Here is a 25,044-nt window from a genome sequence, read left to right as displayed (position 1 = left end):
TCATTTGTGTAATTTTTTTAAATAAGGAACAATAAAAGTGATATTTTATTGATAACCATTACAGTAGCGCACGCAGGGGGGGTTTCCGAGTACCCAGAACCCCCCCCAGAAGTCTAAGAGGCCTAGGCTGAAAGCTGAGGGTCCCCTCTTTCCATGGGTATAAGAATTTTAAAAATCGGCCCTTGGGAACCGGAGATATATGACTTCAAAGCAGTGGTCCCCATCCAAGCCTGTTAATTGCTCTTCCCAGTCAGATATTTCAGGTTCTGTCTGATTTAGAGATTTTCTGAGGTTATATTCCAAAAGCTGGGACTCTGCTTCTTTGATGGACACTAGTAGCTTGTCTCTACTGTTCTCAGAACCAGAGATATCAGCCTTCCAGCAGCTGGTTACTGCTCCAGCTCCACATACCTGGTATGTAGTTTTATATACTCCTTGGCAGATTGCTCTGCCTCCTGAACTCTGATCACCTAGTCTCAAGTACCATTTGGTAGGTGGGATTATCTAGTTTTAAATTCCATTAAAATCAAAGAAATCTATTACCGGGAACTGGAGATATCTGCAGTCAAGCAAGCTGTCCTCCCACCAGAAAATTATGAATAGTAAGCCCACTCCACTATACACACCTCCTCTGCATATTAAACATCCTCTACCACCCTGGAAGGATTCAGTATTGAATCCCGGCGGTCGGGATCCCGGCGTTCAGAATCCCGACGCCGGAATCCCGACAGCCGAAATGCCGACAAGGGGGGGACGTGGATCGCCCCCCCTTGCGGGCTCACTGCGCTCGCCACGCAGCGTGCCCGGTGCCTCGCTACGCTCAGCACACTATTTTATTCTCCCTCCAGGGGTGTCGTGGACACCCCAGGAGGGAGAAAGTGTTGGCATTTCGGCGGTCGGGATTCCGGCGTCGGGATTCTGAACGCCGGGATCCCGACCGCCGGGATCTTAACTGCATCCCCCCTGGAAGCTATGTATCAGGGCCCCTTCATTCAGCCCAATGCCCTCTTCTCCCACCATCTGTGCAGTAAAGGGGTAATTAGTGGAAATTACTGATCCAGGCCCTACATGCTGAGCGGTTGATATAATACCCCCTACCACCTGTGGGACATCAAAGCTTCCCCCCACCCCTATCGCTGAAGGATCGGTAGGGGCCCCAATACATTGGTATGCCCAGGGGCCTACACTGCTGTTGGTGCCCCTGTATGTATATATATATATATATATATATATATATATATATATATTTGTTTTTATTATTTATATACATTTGGTCTATCTATAATACTTTAACTGACCCGGCATATACTGGGTCACCTAAGTGTCCATTTCCGTACTTTGCTCCGCCCCTCTGGAAACCCCCTTCTGAAAATCCTGCGTTTGCCACTGCATTAGTAACCTGGATCTCAAGCTTCCAAAGTGCACCAACTAAATTCTCGACTTTTCTGTAAATAAACCTTTGCTACTTCTTGTCTGCTCTGTGTACCAGCCTGGTACTTGTTTGTTTCACAGTATGAAATTCTGAATGGGGTGTATTTACTAAGATGGTAGTTCTATTGAGGTTGGGATGTTGCTGATCAGAATATACTTCTTGTTTATTTAGCAACTTCTAGAATAGGGGTTTACAAACCGGTCTCCAAGATCTACCAACCATTCATGTTTTCTAGACCACCTGTGGATATGTAGAATGTGTCAGTTAGGAATGAATGCAGCACAGGTTTGAAAACGTGACAGTTAGTAATCACTGCACCTGTGCACCAGCTAGGTGGTCTGGAAATTGTGGGCTGTTGGTAGATTTTGAGGACCGGTTTGGCCAGCCCTGTTATAGAAGATAATAGACAGAATCTGATTGGTTTCCCGGATCGCATTGCATCACACGCAAATTGCATGCAAATAGCATGGGATTTGATCACGTGCGATCCGATGTGATGCAATTAAGTACAAAATGCACCGGAAAAATCTCACCGTGTATGGGCACCTTTAAGGTGCCCACACACTGTGCAATTTGTGCAAGGTGCATTTTGCACTAGATCGCATTAAATCTAGTTCAAATCGCATGTGATACACTACAGCAGTTTGCAATCTGACCTACTGTAGATGCAATGCGATCTAGTACAGAAAGTAGTGCCTGCACATACTTCAAATCGCATGTGATACGCAACAACAGCGTGCGATCTGAACTAGATGCATTGCGATCTAGTACTGCCTGTACATACTTTTTTTGCTTGCCATAGGAAACACGGTGTGATTTGAGCTACAAGCGATGCCTTTTGAACTAAAAGGTTAAAAAAGCATACGAGAATCGCACCATGAGTAACCATTCGTTACCAGAGAGAAATATACATTATACAAAGCATTATAAATGTTTATTCTGCTATAAGTGAATGTAAATTTAGGCAATACAAACAATTCACCTGGATCAATGACCTCATGTTTGCAAAGTGTACATCCATAGCGCCTCCATTTGGGAAGTTCTGAGTCATTCTCTTCATAAGCTGAGTGAAGCAGCTGTATGCCAGCAGATCTGTGTATAGAATATATCATTATATGCTGTGTTAATGGTTCAGGACTTTTGTACCTGCATAATAATATTAACTATTCCATTGTACTTTTCCTGTTTTTTTTATGTGTAGATGAGGAGAGGTTTATCACCAAGTAGCAACTATTTAGGACATTAAGCAGGGACACCCCAATGTTTCAAGGTTGGGGGAGATATAAGAATTAGCCTGTTGTCCTCTCCCTCTCATCCACTGCCTGTCACCTTCTCCCTGGTGTCAGTCATTGCCTCTCCCCGTCACCTTCTGCATCTCACATAATTTTCTCCCTGTTGACCTCTCTTCCTCTCAGTGGCACCATCCACTGCCTCTCCTGTCACCCACAGCCTCCCCTTGTCAACAACTGCTTCTCCTACTATATCTCCCTGTCAGATACTGCCTCTCCCCATCACGCTCTGCCTCTCCAAGGCATCACTCTCTCCCATCACCCTCTGCTTCCCACCTGTCACTTACTGCCTCTCCCAATCATCCACTGACTCTTTCTGTCAACCACTGCCTCTCCCACCATCTCTTCCTATCAACCACTCCCTGTCACCCACTGCCTCTCCCCATCATCACCTACACCACCCACTGCCTCCCCGCCCAACCATTCCCAGTCATCACTAACTGACTCTCCATGGTGTCACTCACTGACTCACTCTGTCATCAGAAAAACAGTCTGAGATTGAGACGAGGGGCTTGGCAGTGCGGTCTGAGGGAAGAGGGGTACGGAGGGGATAGAATTACTGTCGCTTAGATGTCAGAGTATGGAATAAGGGGCCTGGCTATGACTGCTCAGGGTGCTGGATCAGGACTGCGGAAGCAAAGGTTGGCATGAGTTTGGGATTGGGGGAGTCCACAATGCTGCTTTTCCTGGAGTGCACGTGCCTTTGGCGCACACAAAATAAACCCTCCTTTCATTTTGTTCTGCATCCACCCCTATCAGCACTATGAGGAAAGCAGCTAATAGTGTATTAGAAAAAAATGACATCCATAAATGGCAAAAGAGCAGAGAGAGAAGGGCTGAATGGAGAGCTTAGGGAGAGGAGGTGAGGAACATATGATGTGGGAGACGCAGGGCTGTTCCACCTCCCTGTTACTGTCCCAGGAACTAATATATTTTCATAACATTTGTCTGAAACTGTACAAACTCAGCCAGGACAGTGACAGTAAAATAAAAATAGGTCAATTCCCTCCGACATTGACATAGCGTGCGACTCAGAAGCAGGCCCATTGTGTTTGGTTAAACTTCAGGCGCATTTAGTGCATTTGTACTAACCATTATCCAGAATCACCATGAGTGGAGCCAGCAGGTCGCACATCCCTTGAACGTAACCAACATCCAGGTGCTCCCACACGTAGCTGTATAAAATATAATATAGCAATAAGGTTAATGAGTTGTATGTTGTAATTGCATCCACTATTAACTAATAACCTCATTTTGCACCATTGGTCATATGTAGTCATCAGCTTGTTTTTGGAAGCACTCTGATCTTTTATATTGTGTTTCTGGGGTGTATATATATATATATATATATATATATATATATATACCAGGGCGGTGGGGCTGCGCACACCACACATTGCATGGGGTGACTGTTTAGCACATGCTGCAATGTTGTATGCAATATATGTGCTGGCTGGGATCAGCAGCACTGCGTGTTTCACTGCTGATGCTGCACCTGTGCATTTCACTGATACCACTGTGCCTTGATTAGCAGTTTCACTGCTGGGGATGCATTTGATTTCTCCTTTTAAGCCCATCTCCCGACAGCCATTGGCTGGTTTCATAGGAATCCTGTGAAACTAGATAATGGACGGGCTTAAAAGAAGAAACAAAGCCAAATGCTGCATCCCGGGTGCAGTTGTGAAATGCACCGTGCTGCTGATCCCCAGGGGCAGGAAACCAGCACATAACATAAATAACATTACATATACTGTGACGGATCCCTCTCACAGCGCTGTGGAGAGAAGCCCATATGCTTCTAAAGCGAATCGCCAACTTTTACTGGCGACTCCTGGCAGCGCTGACCCAACAGAGGGGGTGAGAGCATATGAAAATGCAGTAAAATCCACGAAAATGGGGGTTTAGCACATTTTCATGTTAGTGCATACACCCCCCCCCCCCCCCCCCATTGCAGCTTCTACTGCACTCACTGATTGTTATGCGATCCGTATCGCATTTTCCCATTGACTGACAGGCAGAGGAGTTCCCAGAGGGGGGGGGGGGGGGGAAGCTGCTTTATAACAAGAATTAATTTGGTTGTCTTTACATAAGATTGAATAAGAATAAACCTACAGAATGTGGTGGCTATTGTACTTCATCTTTGGTTGCCTTTTCTCTGTTCATATTTGGGAATTTCATGATAAGCAATTTGATAAGAGATGGGAGCAAAGCAACAAAAAGCATGTTGCACTGCGGACGAGGGGGCATGTATAATATAATGTAGGGAGATTTAACCTGGGTACACACTATAAGACATATCGGGACAAAATAATTTCTGGCTCTTGTTCATTGAGCCGTCTCGCTGAGTGTGCTGCACATATAATGGTATCATTCTACAGCACAACATCCATGTAGTTACATGCAGCATGTAACAATTAGGGTGTGCACCTTCCGTGTTTCATGTTTTGGATCTAAAAAAAAAAAAAAAAAGAAACATAAACACCGCTAAAATCGCAGCAGTTGTTTTTTTTTTTGCTCCTACGCTATTATTAACCTCAACATTAAATTGCACTCATTTCCAGTCTATCCTAACACCTCACACCTCACAATGTTGTTTTTAGGCCAAAAGGTTGCACCAAAGCTAGCTGGATGACTATGCTTAGTGACACAAGTGGGTGGCACAAACATGTGGCCCATCTAGGAGTGGCACTGCAGCGGCAGACAGGATGGCAGTTTGAAAAACTAGGCCCTAAAGAGCACATAATGCCAAAAATAGAGGGGGAGGAGTAGGGCTTAGATCGCAGTGTGAAGCTGAACCACTAGTCATGAACATAGGCCAGTGCCTTAGCCGTTCCTTGCCACTCCAGTAGCGCACACAGGGGGGGTTTCTGAGTACCCAGAAACCCCCCAGGAGTCTAAGGAACCTAGGCTGAAAGCTGAGGGTCCCCTCTTTCCATGGGTACAAACATTTTAAAAATCGGCCCTTGGGAACCGGAGATATCTGACTTCAAAGCAGTGGTCCCCATCCAAGCCTGTTAATTGCTCTTCCCAGTCAGATATTTCAGGTTCTCTCTGACTTAGAGTTTTTTTGAGGGTATATTCCAAAAGCTGGGACTCTCCCCCTTTGATGGATACTAGTAGCTTGTCTCTACTATTCCCAGAACCAGAGATATCAGCCTTCCAGCAGCTGGTTACTGCTCCAGCTCCACACACCTGGTATGTAGTTTTATATACTCGTTGGCAGATTGTTTTGCCTCCTGAACTCTGATCTCCTAGTGCCCAATACTATTTGGTAGGTGGGATTCTCTAGTTTTTAATTCCATTAAAATCTAAGAAATCTATTTCTAGGAACTGGAGATATCTGCAGTCAAGCAAGTTGTCCTCCCAAAAGAAAATAATGAATAATAAGCCCACTCCACTATACACCCCTCCTCTGCATATTAAACATTCTCTACCACCCTGTAAGTTATGTATCAGGGCCCCTTCATTCAGCCCAGTGTCCCCTTCTCCCACCCCCATCTCCCACCATCTGTGCAGTAAAGGGGTAATTAGTGGAAATGACTGATCCAGCCCCCACATGCTGAGCGATTGATATAATACCCCCTACCACCCGTGGGACATCAAAGCTTCCCCCAACCCTACCGCTGGAGGATTGGTAGGGGCCCCAATTCATTGCTATGCCCAGGGGTCTACACTGCTGTGGCTGCCCCTGTATGTTAATATATATATATATTTATTTTATTATTATTTATATAAATTTGGTCTATCTATAATACTTTGAAGCCCATAGAGGAGAATCTCACTTTTCCAGGGGCTTGCCATCATAAAGCCCTGCCCCCATTACTGTAAATGCTGTGATTCGTGGCTCTTCGGGGAGGGGGTGGTACTAAATGACGTGATGCCAGTATTTGAGCGTCAGAGGGAGGGGGTGCGGGGGACCTCGCTAAATGAGGGAGGCTTCCTCACCCTTCCGGGGACTGGGAGGGGGACCAGATTTTCAGGACCCTCCCGGCCATTCTGGGAGGGTAGGTAAGTAGGATTTTGCTCTTGCGATCAACTCCGAATCAGGCCCAATGTGTAGCTGGAACTTGCACCTCAGGGAAACCTTGTATTATGCTGCAAAATGCAAACTCTACTAAATATCCCTGCAGTTTGCCTCACCTCTAGTTACCGATGATAAATGTAGCAGCTGATAGTACTTAAATCTCTCACAGCTGTATTATACAATGTCGTGGCTGCTATTTGCATTTCTTAATTGACATTTCCATTTGGACTTCTGCAGACAAATAGATTCCCAGTGGATTTTTAAAGGGGAAAGCAGCAGATGTTGGTCTTTAATTTAATTGTAAAAAATTAGCATTTTGAATGTGTGCTTGTACTGAATTGTATTTAATATTGGAAATGCAACATATCTACTTGTCAGAATAATATTCATTACTCTGCTACTGCACCAGAGACTACTGCTCATGCGTTGGTCTCCGGGAATATGGCGCCCACACCATGCTACTGTGCATGTGCAAATCTCTGCACCATTAATCTCTGCACCATTTTCCTATTGATTTGTGAGCTGATGTGCTTAAAAAAACATGGTCCTCAAGAAACCCCAACAGTCCAGGTTTTAAAGATGCACAAATGTGGATATCCATTAAACCTGGACTGTTAGGGGGATATTCAATCCAGGGTCATGACTGTCAGGCTGGCCCGACAGCCGTGACCCTGTGCCATTCTCGGCCGGCTCGACTTGAAATCGGCAGATGGCATTCAATGTCATGCCTGCAGAATGCCGAAAAGGGGGCGTGGCCACAAGATACGGACATGATCATAGAGCTGTGGCCGGGAGCTCGACAATCCACTGCCGTTCTCGGCAGAACGGGGCCGACTGTTTCAGGAAAGACAGCATTGAATAGGGCCCCGCTGCTATTTCCCCATCTGGAATAGTGGCAGGAGATTGAATAACCAGCCTTAGGATGCCTTCAGGACCACTTTTGGGAACCACTGCCAGTATGTATACTAAATTGGTGCGGGTGTGGTTGCCCTTAGCAAAATCCCATCTTCAATACAACTCCCATCTTAGTAAATAAACCCCTGATACTGATATATGATGGATAGGGGAAGATGAGGATTATTTGGAATGTGAGCAAAATAAAGCAACAATAAATAATACAATCACTGGCAAAAATACAAACAGTGGACCAGCCTGGGAATAATGTTACCTGCACATGATATTCCGCAGCTTCTCCAAGTTATCTGCTGTGAAATACCAGTAGTTCCGATCACATCTCTGTACGTCTTTATCAATTCGATGCAAGTTTAAGGCAATGGTATCCAACAATTCTATCTGGTAGAAAGAAACAGGACATCTTATAGAGGACATAACTCGTGTATAATGCATTCAATCTTAAGGATTGCTATTTTATTAGACCATCAGGGGTCGTCCATGTGAGAACGGAGAGAGCAAATTACTGCACCTAACTCGGCAAAAAGTTATTCAAACTGTAAGACTGTTAGCGTAGGGACCAATTACCCAACAGTAAGCGAGACACAATGTTCTCACCTCATCTACTGGCTTCCATGGTTATGTCTCTCCCTAATAGTTCTGACCACTAAGCCATACAATTAATTGGTATCAGGAAGAACACAGTAACAAGCCCTGCTTCGTCCTACATTTTCCATATTATAAATTTGTAGAATAATGTTAAGAATATATTTAAAAATATAGGATTGTGACAAAAAAATTCACTTCCATACATATTATTATTATTATTATTAATAATAATAATAATAATAATAATCTGTCACGGACCAATCCACTGCAGATGAAGGTGTTTACCGACACTTACTGTATACGACGTGGGACACATGGAAGAGATGTCATCAGAATTATTTAAGTACTCTAGCTGAGAGCAAAGCTGTTCTTCACTTATTGAGTCCTGCATTTTAAGGATTCCCTTGGCTTTTCGAGGAGGACCCATACTCATTTCCATCCTATCCGACTCTGTGCTCGATTCTTCTTCCTCAAAGCATATGCTTTGTCCATCATCAATACTTGAAAGGATTCCAGAGGTCACAGAATAATTTCGGGAAGAGGGAAGACCAGAATCTGGAGAGTCAAATTCCACGGATTGCTGTGGATCGGCTGCCACCGTAGCGGTCAATGTAGATGTTTTATCACTCCGACCTTTCAAATCTCTGTCTGTCATGTCTATTTCTTCAGTGGACATGAAAACCTGGCAAATACATAAATGATAAAATATGAGTAAAATGTGGATCCCCAAGTGAGACACGATGGGTCTGATTCAGTGGTGGACACAGTGTCAATGTCCCATGAAGGCATACGGTTTTACATTGTTATTTCCTAATAAGTCTGGGCATGCATCCGACACTTGGGCATGTGTCCCAATGGTTACCACTTGTAAATGCAGATAATTTCTTTAAGTAGAGAGAGGAAGTGAATTTCAATGGGTGTAACTAAGAGGTAACAGGTGGACAGCTAGCCAGACAAAGTTATGTTGCAGATGAGTTACAGAGACTGAACTGTTCGCACAGGACACCATGTCCCAACAGAGAAACCACGCCTGCCATAGGGCTGCTGAAAGAATACATGTTGCGGCAGATTATGTTCAGTTACGCCAAAAATACACAGCAAAAGCCGCGTCTGCACCAACTCAAAATCAGAATCAGCACAAATATATCCGATAAGATGGAAGAACTGACATTATTTTTAGAGGCACAGAGTAGTTAATCTCAACCTCATTTACTAGTTAATATAAAAAAACGGCATAATTAACTAGATAATATTTTTAAAAAGCTCATCTGTATCCTTCCATCTAGTGAGCATTATAGATGTTAGAGAGGGAGATCAATCAGAAGCAAATTAATGGCCTCTCAAATGTGCATTGGGCGATAGAACATAAATTACTCTGCAGTCATTACATTATTCTGCTAAGCTATGCAATAATCCTAAAATTAAATGTCACAGAATGAGATGTAGAGTTTAATAGATGTCAGGGTATAAAGCAGCAGACGATAAAAGCCAGTCATTTGTCAGACTAGGATATATTACTTACTATGATAGATATTGTGTTTTTGCTGGGTTTGTATTTCACTTGTTCACATGGAATTAAATAAATCCTAAATAACATTTAATATGCACAAAGTGTTCTACATGTAAGTATGGAGAGGTCCGCTGTAGGAAGCATTGTCACACAGATGAGGTGAAGGGAAAAAAGGAATTTTCTATTTGCAAGATAGATGAGATTTTAGTAATGCTGTTATATTGGTGATATGTTCATCAGGGGGTTTGATGAAGTCTTGGATGCATTTTGTGCCAAGAATGAAGGTGTACAAACGCGTTTCGCACAGCCTGCAGGCAGGGCAGCTGACAGGAGGGTGCTATGGGTACAACTGTCTCAGGCCCGGCTGCTCTGACAGAGGGTAGGGCTTGGGCAGCAGCCTCCCAACACTCCCATTCACCTCAGCCACCCTCCCCCACTACACAGCGGCAGGCCGCAGGTCCTCCGCAGCCTGCCGCACATAGACAGTCTCCAGACCTGGCCGGATCCTCCTGCTGACCAGGGACATACACAGGCAGTATATCGGGCAGCAGGAATGCTAGGCGCCCGCACTGCAAGCCACGCGTCATGTGAGGTCATCACAAGGCTTTGAGTGCGAGTGCCAAGAATGCCAGATGCAGGAGAAGCTGCTGCCACCTCACGGCCGCAGGTATCCTGGGGGTTGGTAGGGAAAGGGAGACTGGGGGTTGGAAGGGGGGGGAGGGGCTGGGATTTTGTCAGTCCTCCGCCCCACAATTTCTGACGTCAGCCCTGCCTGCCGGGATGGATGAATCTCGGGATGTTTAGATCTCTGCAACTTTAGCATATAGCCAAAATACTAATTCAATTAATTTAAATGGACAAAAAAATCCTCTTCTCATTTAAAAAGCAATTTCTTCTTTCCTGCCATTGACTTATTGTAAAAATGAGAATAAACCACAGCAGCCACACTAATAACAGAAATCAGAAGTGGCTATTGATCATCATCATCAGTGGGAACATTGCACCGGGGAAGCTTATGGGGAATTAGGCCCTCTCTCTAGTGAAGTGGGCAAGATGTCTGGTGGGTGGAGGTTCTACCCTGTCTTTGTGATCCCATAATATGCAGCATTTTACTATGGGGCAGGAACTAATAATGCGATACATCCCTCCTCCTTAGTGACCACTTGTGTCTAATTGTTGGTATGATGATTAACAACAAATTTTCCACAATGTTAAATAATATACAGTTTATATGCAGATTGCTTGGTATATACATAGGTAAAAGTGTGGTGCCTTACATCATTACTGATGGTGGAGTCCCGATGAATGAGACGTAGGACATGGCTGTCAATGCTACTGCCAGATGATAGCTTAGCGTAAATGGCCGAGTGGGATTCTTTTTCCCTCTGCTTGACGATCACCTCACATGCTTTCCACTCCGCCATCACCTTTTGGTATCTGGAAGTGATGACTTCATCAACCTGGGGTGAAGAACAAAGCATTAGTTAGTGGAGGGTAAAGCGATCATGGTTGCATGGGGACTCATTCTAGGTGACCTTGGATACAATAATGCTACTTCAAAAATAAATGTGCAGTTCTTTTGTGAGACAAAGAGCCTCTTGTGACCCCCCAAAATATTTCTATGACTACAAAGGTAATTTAAATAAAAGTCACCCTTTTCTTGTGAACACACAATTGTGCATCTGCATCTCATAAAATGTGAAATGGCAACAATATTGTTTTACGCTAAAACCTAACCTTAACCCTAAATGCAGGGCCAGTGTAAGGCTTCTCAGCACCCTGGCCAAAAATGTAACCTACGACCAACCCCCCCCCCCCCTCCTCCCCCCCCACATACACACTGCCACCAGTACCCACTTTTCAACTCCTTACGGCATAAATGACTAATATTCCAGAATGGCAAGGAGGCTCCCAAAAATTGGTTGGTCCTCCCAGCCCTTCCCGGGAAGATGGACAAGACCCCTGCTTTCCCTGGAGATCTCCCTTTGACACCCACAACAGAGTACAAGGAGGAGGGGGCATTAAAGTAAGGAAGTGTGCCTCAAGGAAAAGTATGGTGGTGATAACTTACACATTCCTCATAGACATCCATGGTTTTTTGATATGCAGACTTGGTGGCGCATGGTAGAGACGGCCCTGCCTAAATTCAGCCTAACCCTAAGATCATGTGTAGACATTCACAGCCAGATGTAATAGTCTCTGAGTTCAGAGGCCTTGCGAGATGTCGGCCAAACTCTGCCATTTTTTTTAAAGCGGCAATCTTTTTGCCTTGTAAGTGACTGCACCTTTAAAAAATCAGAGTTCATCCGACATCCCATGTGGCCTCCGATCTTGGAGGCACTACATCTGCCCCTCTGAATGCATTCCTAAATCATGGCATCCTAGGCCCTAAGTGTAGAGACGGTGAGGATCTTGCTTTTACCATCCCTGCTAGGCACCTGGGCCCTTATTCTGGTTGGTGCGGTCGAGCCGCATATGCGGCTCCGACCGCACCAGACGAATCCCCGCCTACAAGACGGATCGGCACGGCCGTCCGTACACGGACGGCTGCCGATCCGCATGAAAATGGTGGAGGCGTACGCCTCCACCATGGTGGGAGCTGCCCCCTGCATTCGATGGTCGTCGACCATCGAAGGCAGGTCCGCACGCCGCGGCAGCTCCCGCAAGCTGAGACCACACGGACAATCGTCCGTGTGGTAGCTTGTATGGGGGCTGAAAGCTGACATCCGGCGACGTCAGCTTTCCGCCCCCATGAGTTGCGTCATGGCCTCATTACCATGCGTACGCCCCGCGTTTGCATGGGAACGCCCATGAAACGCGGGGCGTATACATAGGGAAATGAGGGCATGAAGCCCCTCACGCCCCTATACGCCCCCTTTGCGGCGTACAAACGTTATGTGCGGCGAATTCGCCTGCACATGCGCAGATTGACCTCTGCGCATGTGCAGACGGAAAACATCGGCGGTACGGCCGCACGCGGGCCGTACCGCACGAACCAGAATAAGGGCCCATGTTTTGTGACACAAACTTAGAGAATAGCCACAGAGTGAAGCACAGCCGTTGCATTTAAAAAAAGCCATACCTACTGTACGGAATATTGGCAATAGGAATGACCTGCTATCCTATGTGCAGCACTTTAGGCATGAATTATGTTTGTCATGTTTGTAAGCAAAGCAAAAATAAAAATGAAAGAAGTCACTTTGTGTCTGGAACAAACCATGTTGCCATGAATCATGCATGAGGAGCAATTACATTTATATTTTTTTCTGTGCAGGGTAAATAAGACTGGCTGCTTTTGCATATTGCCCATGATTACCTACCTGACCCTCTCCATGAGGGAGAAAATGCTCTGTTCCTGGACTTCCCTGGTAATGTATGATTGCCAGCACCTGCGGTGAGCTGGGTAATTGATAAGAAAGGTGTTTCACCACAGGTGATGGCAATCCTACATTACCAGGGAAGCCCAGGAACAGAGCATTTTCTCCGTCATGGAGATGGTCAGGTAGGCAACCCTGATATAGCCCCCAAATGTTAAACAGCTTAATTTTACACTGCAATTTAGATTTGAACATACCCCACCCAAATCTAATTATCTCTGCACATGTTCCATCTGCACCACCTGCGGTGCACATGGGTTTGCCCAACTGCTTGCTTTTTGCTTTACTAACAACATGAATAAGGCCCATTATGATTTTCAATAGTTCCTCTTAATATAAATAATTAATTAATTATATGAATAAATTATTATTATTATTAACAATATTAATAATGAAATGAAAATACATTATTTTCTGATTTTCATCCAGCAGCATGGCAATATATGGCTGACTTACTCTGTCCATTTCTTTTTTAGTCATTCCGAACTTGTAGTGGCCTAGTAAGAAAGGCCAAACCTCTTTGCGGATATCATGTTCCACTCCTCCGTAATATACCAGCCTCAGCAGCTCCAGTTCCTTGTAATTCTGTGGCACAAAAAAACCAAGAACATTATAAGCCACGCACTGACGATGCAGAGTGCAAATGCAGCCTGATTGAAAGTTGACACAATGTATTCCACACTAATATCCTGACAAAATCCATAGACCAGTGATTTTCAACCTTTTTACCTTGCGGCACACTAAATAGGATTTTCAAATTGCCAAGGCACACTTTGAGATCCCCACAGGGCAAAACACATTGGCCCCCGCAGGAGAAAAAAAAACCTATTGGTCCCCATATAAAAAACAATCACACTGGTCCCCACAGGTAACAAAAATAAAACTGAATTGGCCCTTTAAATGAAAAGAAGACACCAGTAAATAACAGTTGAACTGGAGGTGGCTGCAAACTGGTTTGGGCATCTATAGATCTGGGGGCACAATTGAGAACAGCTCAAGGCACACAGTGGTTGAAAAACACTGCCATAGACAGTAAAAGCACTGCTACCATGTTTAAAAGACTGGAAGAAGTGGAAGGCTAACATTTAATTTCTACTTTCGAAAACTGAACATTATGATTGTGAAATCTGATTGCAGGTATAAGTACAGAGCATACTTGCCTACTTTTGAAAACTAGTTTCAGGGAACTTATAGTTGGCAGTAGAATTTTGAACAGCGCCCCATTGAGGGGGTGTGCCATGCTCCAATTAAAGGGCGTGTCTAGTTCCATATATGGAGAGATTATGAAAAGAGATTGTAGGTGTGTACTACTACATCTGAGAGGAATCTTTTAAAATGACTTATATCCAAATGTAGATGAGCCCCAAAGCAGTTAGTAAGAGATACTATACTGTACTTGGTAAAGTGTTGGGAAATGGTGCTGATGACTCAATGGAAATGTATCTATCTCTCATTCCTTTTCCCCCTATAAAAATGTAACAGTATTATGTGGGCTAGGTGAAATGAGGGAGATTGGTAGACTAATGAGGGAGAGAGGGAGATTGCTGCTAATTCAGGGAGTCTCCTGCAGAATGCAGGAGGGTAGACAACTATGGTACACAGTGATGGTAAACTTGAGGCATGGCTCGCAGATACCTTTGCCAGGATTATGCCCCTTTTGTGTGTGTGTATGTGTGTGTGTATGTGTGGGGGGGGGGGGCAAAGGAGTCATGATTGGGACAATTATAACATTGGTAGGTATGGACCATAGCTTCTAATACGCAAATTATGCCCTTACTAGAAACCTCCTTTATTTCCTTGCAAGAAAAGCTGGTGTATACAGTAAGTGAATGCAAGTGAGGCATTCAATTACACAACATATTTAAATGCTAATAATAAAAGTAATCATTTTATTTATATAGTGCTTGTAAATCCACTGTTTAAAATCAAAGTTATTATTATAATCATTTATTTATATGGCACCACAAGGGTTCCACAGCGCCTAACAATACATAAATGAGCAAAAAACAAAAGTAGTGAGATTATACCATATTATTGTATACATGAAGTATTTGACGCACACAGAACTCATTTCACTATTAGCAGATGTGAGTGACCAGATCTTATTTTTATCATACAGAATAAAACCATTTTTTATAAAATTTGTGGCAAGAATTGTGTTTACTAATATAAACTGCAATAAAAATAATGAACACAAGATGGCGCATAACAGAAATACAATGGTTCATTTATCATAAGTACTGATTCCCATGTTTCTGTCTGCGCCTTTCTAAATGGTGATACAGAAGTAGGTTGTTTAAATTGGTCATTGTGTTATTACGTCATGCTGCATAACATTATTACAGCTTATTGTTACTGACAGTTTAAACATTGCTCGTCTATTCACGGAGGCAGGGGGACAGGATGTATGGGCAGCGGCTTGCAGTGTGCTGGCCACTCCCCCCACAGCATGGCCTCATGATCGTGGACATTTGCATATCCATCCGCAGCACTGTACTGTAGTTTTCATTAAAGGAGCAATCCCCACCCTGCTGCGACGCAGTGTAATTAAAGGCTTTTGCCATATTACGCCATAACGGGACTCATGGTGGGCAAGGAAGCCAAGATTTCTTTCCAAAAGGATAGATGAGCATGGCTACTTCTGTATTTACTGCGGGTTTACAGGACTTGGAGATATTGCCCATAACAACCAATCAGATTTTACTGAACATTTATCTAGCACTTTCTAAAAGATAAGAGCTAGAATCTGATTGGCTGCTATGGAAAACAGCTTAGGGATGGCCATTGTTGCCATTGCCATCGATGGTTGCAATCGATGGCAATTCTAAACTATGCAAATGGATGACCATCGATATTTTTACATATCGATGGTCATCCATTGTGTTTGATTGATTGGCCTGTGGGCCAATCAAAACACAGGCTTTGCAGATGTCGGGGGGCGGAGCTATGCTTCATTTTCCTGCACTTTGAAAAAAACAAAAAACAGTAAAACATTGTTTTGCTGTTCCATCGATGGAGGGAAACCATCTGGTTCTCCCCCATCGATGGCGGAAGTATTCAACATCGGCCATGAACCATCGATGGTCGATGGCCATCCCTAAATCAGCTCCATTTATAAAAACCCGCAGTTTATTAAATATAACTCCAAATCTCATTTTCTATTTGCCCCTCCCCCAGCAATACGCAGCCAATCAGTGTCCGGCAAGTCTTTTCAAAATCTGCTTCCCGCCCGGCACATAGTATGAAAGTTTCTATCATGTCCCCCATTTCCCTTCTCTGCTCTAAAGTATACATATTAAGATCTTTTAGTCTTTCCTGGTACGTTTTGTGATGTAGGCCATGCACCATTTTAGTTGCCCTTCTTTGTACAGTCTCTAATGTATTTATATCCTTCTGGAGATATGGCCTCCAAAACTGAACACAATACTCTAGGTGAGGTCGTACCAATGATCTATACAGTGGCATTATTACTTCTATCCCCTCCTCTCCCTGCCCATCATCCGCCCCCCCTCTCCCTGCCCATTATCTGTCCCCTATCTCCAAAAACCTGTCTGCGTCTCCCCTCCATCTGCACATACCCCCACATATGTACCACCCTCACTCTTCACAGCATCTCCACTCCCCGCTGACTCCCCAGCATTTATCCCCCCACATCTGTTCCCCTCTCTTCCCAGCATATGCCCATCTGCCCCATCTTTGTGGTACTTTATGGTGTAATTTAATTGGTGGTACTATTGTATCACCAATTATGCCCCTTCCTTATGATACCACATCATTTAGTTGTGTGTTCTGTCCTTTTATTAAAAATGGGGGGGTGCAAATATAGCATTTGCGGCAGCGGCGTAGCTACGTTTGGGCACCCCCCGCCGTTAGGGGGGGCGCCCCCCGCCACCCATTCAAACCCCCCCAATCCCCCGCAGCCTTACCTTTCGTGCTGGTCCCGGCGGCTCTGTTCTTCTGCTGAGGACCACCACAAAATGGCCGCCCCCATACAGCAGACAGTTTCAGAGAACTGTGTGCTATATGGGGGCGGCCATTTTGTGGTGGTCCTCAGCAGAAGAACGGAGCCGCCGGGACCAGCGAAATAGGTAAGCCTGCGGGGGATTGGGGGGAGGTGTAACTATAGCACCGCAGCCCCCGGCGCCCCCATATGCACAGCGCCCCCCCGCGGTGGCGGGGGCTGCGGTGCTATAGTTACGCCACTGGTTTGCGGGAGGGCGCTGGACACCCTAGCACCGGCCCTGTATGTAGAAATAATCCCCTTCCTGCAAATCTTGAGTTTGCACCTGATAATAAGGAGGGTAAAGTACAATGCTTATCTAATAAAGTGTGCCAGATGAATTGTACATAATGTCATCTGGTAATAAATGTATTGTACTGTATTTTGCACACAGTGGCAAGTATCTTGCTTTTTATTGACTTTATTGAATTTAATGTATTGTACTGTATTGTACCTTAAAGAGCCAGGCAAGTCAAGATAATACAGTTGCCATGGCAACGGCAAAATGAAAAGTTCTAAACAACAAATATACAGTACAGTACTGTCCAAGAACAATACAAGGATACAAGTGCATTCACATTTGTTATTGTTCATTGTAATGAGAGTAAGTGTAAGTTACTTTGTGCAAGGAGTAGGTGTGTACAATACCTCCCAACATTGATATTGGTTTAATCGGGACTGATTCGGGACATGCTCTCATTTTCATCACTATGGGGGCATTTCCATATCCTCCAACATCAGAAAAGCAAAAACCGGTACAAGTTCAGAAATGGAGCTTGGCCATGGGTAAATGAGGCATGGCCATGCCCCCTATTCCTATACGTTTAATGGGCAATTGTAAACTGAAAAAAGGTACAGGCTATGCATAATAATGTACAAAATTATCCAGGTATGTACTGTAAAAAATAAATCATAGTCTAGTCTGCTCAGGGACATAACTAGATCTTTGTGGGCCCCATAGCAAAATTTTTAGGGGGGCCCCCAAATCAGGTTTCCACCAGAGTAGGTATGGCGCAGGGACATGTGACTGCACGGGCTAGTGTCTGTTAGGGTATTCTACAGACTACAGGTGACTACAAGAGCTGGATCAAGGGATAATATAAAGTAACAAAGGAAACAGGGCCACTTGCCCACAAGTGAATAACAAAAGGAATATGGCAGCTTGCCAGAACTATTTAAAAAAAATAAAGAACATAACCAGGCTCCACTGGAGCACTTATGTGACCTGAACTGGACACACAGCGACAGGACCACGACATCCAGCTGCACCAGAGGGAAGAGTGCAGGCTGGGAGCGACTGGCAGGACTGAACAAGAAAGGTTCGCTGACCAGGACAGAACTATGGCAGAACTAGGACTGGACCAGGATACACTGCAAGAAGCAATGAACTCCCTGCAACAGGAACAGGAAGCTGGAAACAGAAAACTATCACTGGCAAGGCAGTGCTGGGAAAAATGCCTAAAGAAGGGCTCAGGTGATCAAGACACCTGTGAACATTCCAGCCCAACTCCCAGGCTGGGATAACGAGGTCAGACTTGTGCATAAATCAGTTCACAGTAGACTGGGCTGTAATGGCACAGACTCACCACTGGAGGTCACCAGAGAGTCAAATACCAAACACAGACAAACAGAACACAGAACTGACATGACAGAACTGAGCCATTAATTAATGGCTCCTAACAATGTCGCTCATGAGGCATGGTTAGTGTTAATATTAAACAGAGAGATAGTGGCAGCAGGTACATAGAGACAGAGAGAATAGCAGTAGGGACAAAGACACATAGAGAGAGGCAATATGGACGAAGAGGCATAGAGAGAGGCAGTAGGTACATGGAGACAGAGACAACAGGAACATGGAGACAAGGCAGTAGGGACATGGAGAAGGCAGTAAGGATATAACAACAGAGGCAGAGGAGACATAAAGACAGAGTATACAGGAGGCACATGGAGAGAGAGAGAGTAGCAGTGGGTACATAGAGACATACATAGGTATGGAGACAGTGCAGCATTGAGGATGTGGAGAGAGGGGCAGCAAGTACATAGAGACAGTGACAATGGCAGAATGGAGACAGGCACAGAGGGGGTATGGAGACAGGCACAGAAGGGGTATGGAAGCAGGCACAAAGGGGGCATGAAGACAGTCAGAGGGGACACAGAGACAGCCAGAGGAGGCATGGAGAGATAGGTAGAAGGGGCATGGAGACAGAGGTAGAGAGGGCATGAAGGGAGGAAAAGGGGCCATGGCGACAGAAACAGAGATGGCAAGTTGACAGGCAGAGGGGGCATGAGACAGGAAGAGGAGCATGGAGATAGGCAGAGAGGCATGGAGACAGAAACAGAGATGGCATGGAGACAGACAGAGGGGTCAAAGAGACAGGCAGAGATGGAATGGAGAAATGCAGATGGGGCACAGAGACAGAGGGTGCATGGAGACAGACAAAAAGGGCATGAAGCCAAGGAAGAGGGGGCATGGGAACAGGCAGAGCAGGCATGAAGACAAAGCAGAGGGGGCATGGAGACAGGCAAAGGTGGCATGGATTTAGGCAGAAGGAGCATGGTGACAGGCAGAGGGGGCATGTAATACAATAAAATGCAATAAAATCAATGGCGCTGAAAAGGGCGGCACTAACCTGCCCAGGGGTTACCTTCCCTGGGTAAAGAAAGACAGTAAAATACAAAAGACAGGAAAAGCGCCCACTGTTAGGATTTGTTGTTCAAAGTCTTCAAAGTCCATATAAAAAGTTCTCTTTTTATCTCCAGCACAGGTATATGTGAAGAAAATAAAAATAGAGGGAACGCAATGTGTAAATTTGTTTCTTGAACCACAAAAAATATATATAGATGGGGTTTCTTTAAGGACACTTCATATCCCTTTTTTTCTCTCCAGTGATGTTTATAGTCTTTAAGGTTCACCACGTGTTCTCTGGTCTGTGTAAAAGCTGACGTACATGTATGCTTACATATATCTGGAGCTTTCAACACACATCAGGGTATCTTTTTAGTAGGTATTCTTACTTGTATGCTTACTTTAAGCTAAGTATGGATCCTCACATCAGGGTATCTTTGACCATGGACACGTCTCCAAAGGATTTTTCACGTAGTTTTATTATAACAAACGAGGGTCAAATTATACAAATTTTAAAAATGGTTTCCAATATCTTAAAATGTATACCAGTGATTATGGATTGTTCTAAGGCCCAGGTTAGGGAGTCACAAAAAGATGTTATGCCCGGGACGGCTCACCAATACCTTAGGTCTATTACAAAGAACATAAACTGGATATACCTTAAAAACAGCAGCACCGCACCAACGCGTTTCGACCCTCAGGTCTTTATCAAGGTGGTGCTGTATATGAGTTGAGACATGGTTTATATACCTTAAATCCCCTCCCCTTCCCCTTGTCATAGGTGGGTGTGGGAGGTGGGAAATCGTTGGCAATACATCAAATTGTTGAAACATTGGTATAGTAGTGCTTTTTGTAAACAAACATCATCAAAGAACATATGAAAGTTTTAAAAAACACAGAATTTCATCGCATGCACAAACATATCAATTAAAAAACCTGTCAATCAGAAAAAACGGAAATGTGGACCGGAAGTCCATTTATGGGCATGTTGCCCTGCATCCTGTATCTCGCCTGCCCCACGGGGGCTCTTTCTCCTTATGTTATTATATATGCTCGTGTGGGGGCTGGCCTGGGCGGCTCTCCACTGGGTGTTAGCGTATGGAAAGCTCCGCTTCCGGTATACGAACACCCGGAAGTCGGAGCGCGCCGTGGAACGCACGGCCATCTTGATTTAATGTGTCTTCTGGCTGTGACACGCATCGCCGTCTGACGCGATGCGCTCCTATTTAGATGTTAACACGCACCGCAGTGCACACTGCGCGCGCAGGGCAGCGCATATTCCTATAGTAAACAGAAGCTTGATTCTGGCTTCTGTTATGGTGACACGCACGGCCATTTTAGATGGTGTGTGCATCTATTAATTTTGCTATGACACGCACGGCCATATTTGATTTAACGTTATGGTTATGACACTATCTCCTTTTAAAGCTGTACAGCCATAAAATTTTTAGAGTTCTATCTAGATCTTTTATTATTAAGAACATGAAAATATCTTTTTAAATAAACATTTGGAACTTTTGTCTGGATATATTTTTTTCTAATGTATATGATGGCCGAATCCATTATGGTATCTTGTTTAGCTGATTAAAGGAACCATTTGACCTCAAAATCGCCGTTTAGGCCGTTGGGTGTGAGGGTTTTCATATTGTAGATATATTTCATTTCATTTTGGGCAAGTGTTCTGTCACATCCTTTTTCTCGCCAGTTCCCTACTACTTTTTTAATACCAATCACTTTGGTTATATCTTGCGTGGAACAGGAATGTTTGTTTTTGAAGTGCTCTGAGAGAAGATGGCCTGTCATGCCTTTTTTGATGTTTCGGGCATGTTCGGCCCATCTTTCTCTCAGCGTCCTACCTGTTTTGCCCACATATTGAAGGCCACATGAGCATTGGATCATGTATATGCAGTTTTTGCTATTGCAAGTAATGAATTCTTGGATCTTGAAAACAGAGCCATTAGCTGTGGCTGTGAATTCTGTTACCTTGGTAGGGGTATTTTTGTGGGTCTTGCACATAGGGCACATGCCGCACCTATGGAAACCCTTAGTTTTGATTCTCCCGTCTCTTTGTTCGGGATTAGCGCTTTTTACTATTTTGGATTTCAGATTTTCCGCCCTCCTGTAAATAAACGTGGGTTTGTCTCCAACGTGGTTCTTTAACAGCGGATCTTTAGTTAATATGTGCCAGTGTTTTTTGAATGCCTTTTCTATTTCCTTGTGTTGATTATTGTATTTGGTGATGAAAGCTAATTTTGGTTTGGTTTTTTTCTTATTGTTATATTTCAACATGGATGTGCGGTCTTGGGATTTCAGTTCTTCTATTTTTTCATCAATCTTTTTTTCCGGATAGCCTTTTTCCATAAAACGGTTTTTCATTTCTTTCGCTTGTTCCTGGAAAACCGTCACTTCAGAGCAGTTGCGTCGTATCCTCTGTAGTTGCCCCGAGGGGATGCCTTTCAGCCATGTTGGATGATGATTGCTTGTCACCGGGATATAATTGTTATTGTCTGTAGGTTTTGTATAATTTTTCGTGTGTAGTTTCCCCTCCTTTACGTAGATGCATAGATCCAAAAACTGTACCTCAGTGTCACTGATGTTAAAGGTAAGTTTTATATTGTGGTTGTTGTTATTGAGAATATTGCAGAAATCTTCCAAAGTTGATCTGTCACCTCTCCATATAAACATAATATCATCGATATACCTTCTCCAAACTTTAATTTGTTCTCGGTGTATGTTGTTTGTCCAGATATTATGATCTTCCCACCAGCTCATAAACATGTTCGCGTACGCAGGTGCGAACTTCGTTCCCATAGCGGTACCTGTTGTTTGTTGATAGTACCGCTCTTTGAACCAGAAAAAATTGTTATTGAGAATGAATTCTATGGCGTCTTTCAGGAAATCTATTTTATTTTGATTGAAATTGGCTTTTGTGAGATGGTATTCAACCGCTGCAATTCCTGTTTGGTGATTGATTATAGAATATAATGAGGTGACATCGGCTGTTACTAGGAGGTCATCTTTTTCCCAGGTTATTTGGGTGATACAGTTAATGGTGTCTATTGTGTCCTTGAGGTAGGATTTGGTCTTGATTACCTCTGGCTGCAGCGCATGGTCCACAAATTCGGAGAGGTTTGCTGTCACCGAATTTGTGCCTGCTACGATCGGACGTCCGGGGGGTTCTTTATTGTTCTTGTGTATTTTAGGAAGTATGTAGAAAACTGGGAGTGACGGATTGGGATTGTGTATGAATTTTGCTTCCTTTTCTGTAATCGAATTGTTGCTTTGATGTTTGACTAGCAATTGTAGTAAATTCTTCTCTATTTTGGTGGATGGATTACTTCTTAGGAGGATGTAGGTGTTTCTGTCGTTTAATTGTCGTAAAGCTTCCTTCTCGTAGTCGTTTTTATTCATTATAACGATGCTTCCCCCTTTATCCGCGGGTTTGATAATTACTTCTTTGTTGTCTTGAAGTGTTTTTATAGCATCTCTTTCTTCTTTTTTCAAATTGGGCTTTTTCGGCCACCTTGGGACAATGTTTTCCAATTCTTCACATACGAGTTTTTGAAAGGTCTCTACCAGGCATCCTCTTGCGAAGGTTGGGTTAAATGTTGATTTGGGTCTGAAGTGAGTGGGATTTTCTTCATCTTCCTCTGCTTCTTCTTCATTTCTGTCTTCTTTCGCAAAAAATCTTTTAAGTGACAACTTCCTGGTGAACTTTTGGATGTCTATATACGTTCCAAATTTGTCGATTTTGTTATCTAGTGCATACTTTAGACCCCTGTTGAGGACTGCAGTTTCATTTGGATCGAGTGGGTGATTACTTAAGTTGAAAATTCTATTATCTTTTTTTGTTGTTGGTTCTCCGATGGGTTGTGTGTCCACATTTGGGTTTTCATCTTTCTGTTCTGGATCCACATCTTTTTCCTTCTTCCTGAAATGTAAACCCCCTCTCTTTCCTCTTCTTTTTTTCTTGTACAGATGAGTTATATATAATTCCTCCGCTTGTGACTTCGATCTAAAAAACTTTCCTGAGTTTTTTGTTGGTATGGGGTCCTTGGGTTTTGGCGTCCTGCATGCCATTCATCTTGGACTATGAAGGATTTGTGATTGTTGTGTCGGTAGTTGTTTTCTACTCTTGAATGACGTATTCTGAATCTATCTTTTTCGTGAATTCTCATATTTGTTCTGTTTGTTCTTGTGTCTCCTTTGTATGTCCTTCCGTTGTTTCTTTCATGGTTATCGTTGTATCTTCTTGTTCTACGTTTCTCCCAATGTTGGGGTGTATTCTCATATTGGTCTTGGTTCTGTCGCCATTCTCTTAGATCTCGAAATCTTTTATGTGGGACTTTATGTTTAATTTTGCGTTCTGTGGTGGCTCTTAGGTTTGTTTGTGATGTTCTCTGATGGGGGGTTAGGATCGGGATTTCACAGTCGCAACTTGTTTCTCTCTGTGTTGTTAGGTCTAAATCTTCTGTCTGTTCCTTATGTGTTTTGTCCCTGATGTACTTCCTCTGTTTCCTCTGTATTGTGGCTTTTTCTTTATTTTTTACTCGATATTCGATATCTTTTTCTATTTGGCTGTATTCTTCTAAGCCTCTTAGGGGTTCCAAGCTTTTGGTAATTATATTAATTTCCTCCTCTAAGTCGTTTAGATATCTTTTTCTATCTCTTATAATATGGTTCATTAGAGAAAAAGAACATTCCTCCAAAATTTTATCCCAGCCTAGATTGAAATCTGGGGACTCGTTTTTATTGGATGGTTCTTTCTTTATAATTAATCCCTTAGGGATCATTTTTTCCATTAGGTACTGTTCCATGGTGGCTACTTCCCACCATGTACTGCTCTCTTTGTTCAGAGCTTTTTCTAACCTTTCCATTATTTGTTCTAGGCTTTCCTCTTCTACCTCAATGGTTTCATTGTCATATTCTTCATTTTCAAATACATGTTGTACAATCAATTTTCTTTTATCTCTATATCCCAACATCCTGCTGCCTGATCTTATAGGTAACACACAAATGTAATACAATAAAATGCAATAAAATCAATGGCGCTGAAAAGGGCGGCACTAACCTGCCCAGGGGTTACCTTCCCTGGGTAAAGAAAGACAGTAAAATACAAAAGACAGGAAAAGCGCCCACTGTTAGGATTTGTTGTTCAAAGTCTTCAAAGTCCATATAAAAAGTTCTCTTTTTATCTCCAGCACAGGTATATGTGAAGAAAATAAAAATAGAGGGAACGCAATGTGTAAATTTGTTTCTTGAACCACAAAAAATATATATAGATGG

General features: G+C 43.6%; 1 protein-coding gene across 9 annotated transcripts in view; it reads right to left on the bottom strand.

The window, feature by feature from the left end:
* SGSM2 (small G protein signaling modulator 2) overlaps positions 1-25,044 on the bottom strand; it is a 318,515-nt gene that overhangs the window by 27,964 nt on the left and 265,507 nt on the right. For all 9 annotated transcript variants that reach the window (XM_083172218.1, XM_083172219.1, XM_083172220.1 and 6 more), the window contains 6 exons: positions 13,589-13,717; positions 11,033-11,215; positions 8,541-8,927; positions 7,914-8,038; positions 3,814-3,896; positions 2,415-2,524 (listed from right to left, as the gene is read on the bottom strand). In XM_083172218.1, coding sequence (XP_083028344.1) covers positions 2,415-2,524; positions 3,814-3,896; positions 7,914-8,038; positions 8,541-8,927; positions 11,033-11,215; positions 13,589-13,717 — 1,017 coding nt within the window. The remainder of the gene's footprint in view (positions 1-2,414; positions 2,525-3,813; positions 3,897-7,913; positions 8,039-8,540; positions 8,928-11,032; positions 11,216-13,588; positions 13,718-25,044) is intronic.

The sequence above is a fragment of the Crinia signifera genome, chromosome 2 (genome assembly GCF_055691185.1).
Source record: "Crinia signifera chromosome 2, ASM5569118v1, whole genome shotgun sequence".
In the NCBI taxonomy this organism is placed as follows: Eukaryota; Metazoa; Chordata; class Amphibia; order Anura; family Myobatrachidae; genus Crinia; species Crinia signifera.
This window is presented reverse-complemented; position numbering and strand designations above follow the sequence as displayed.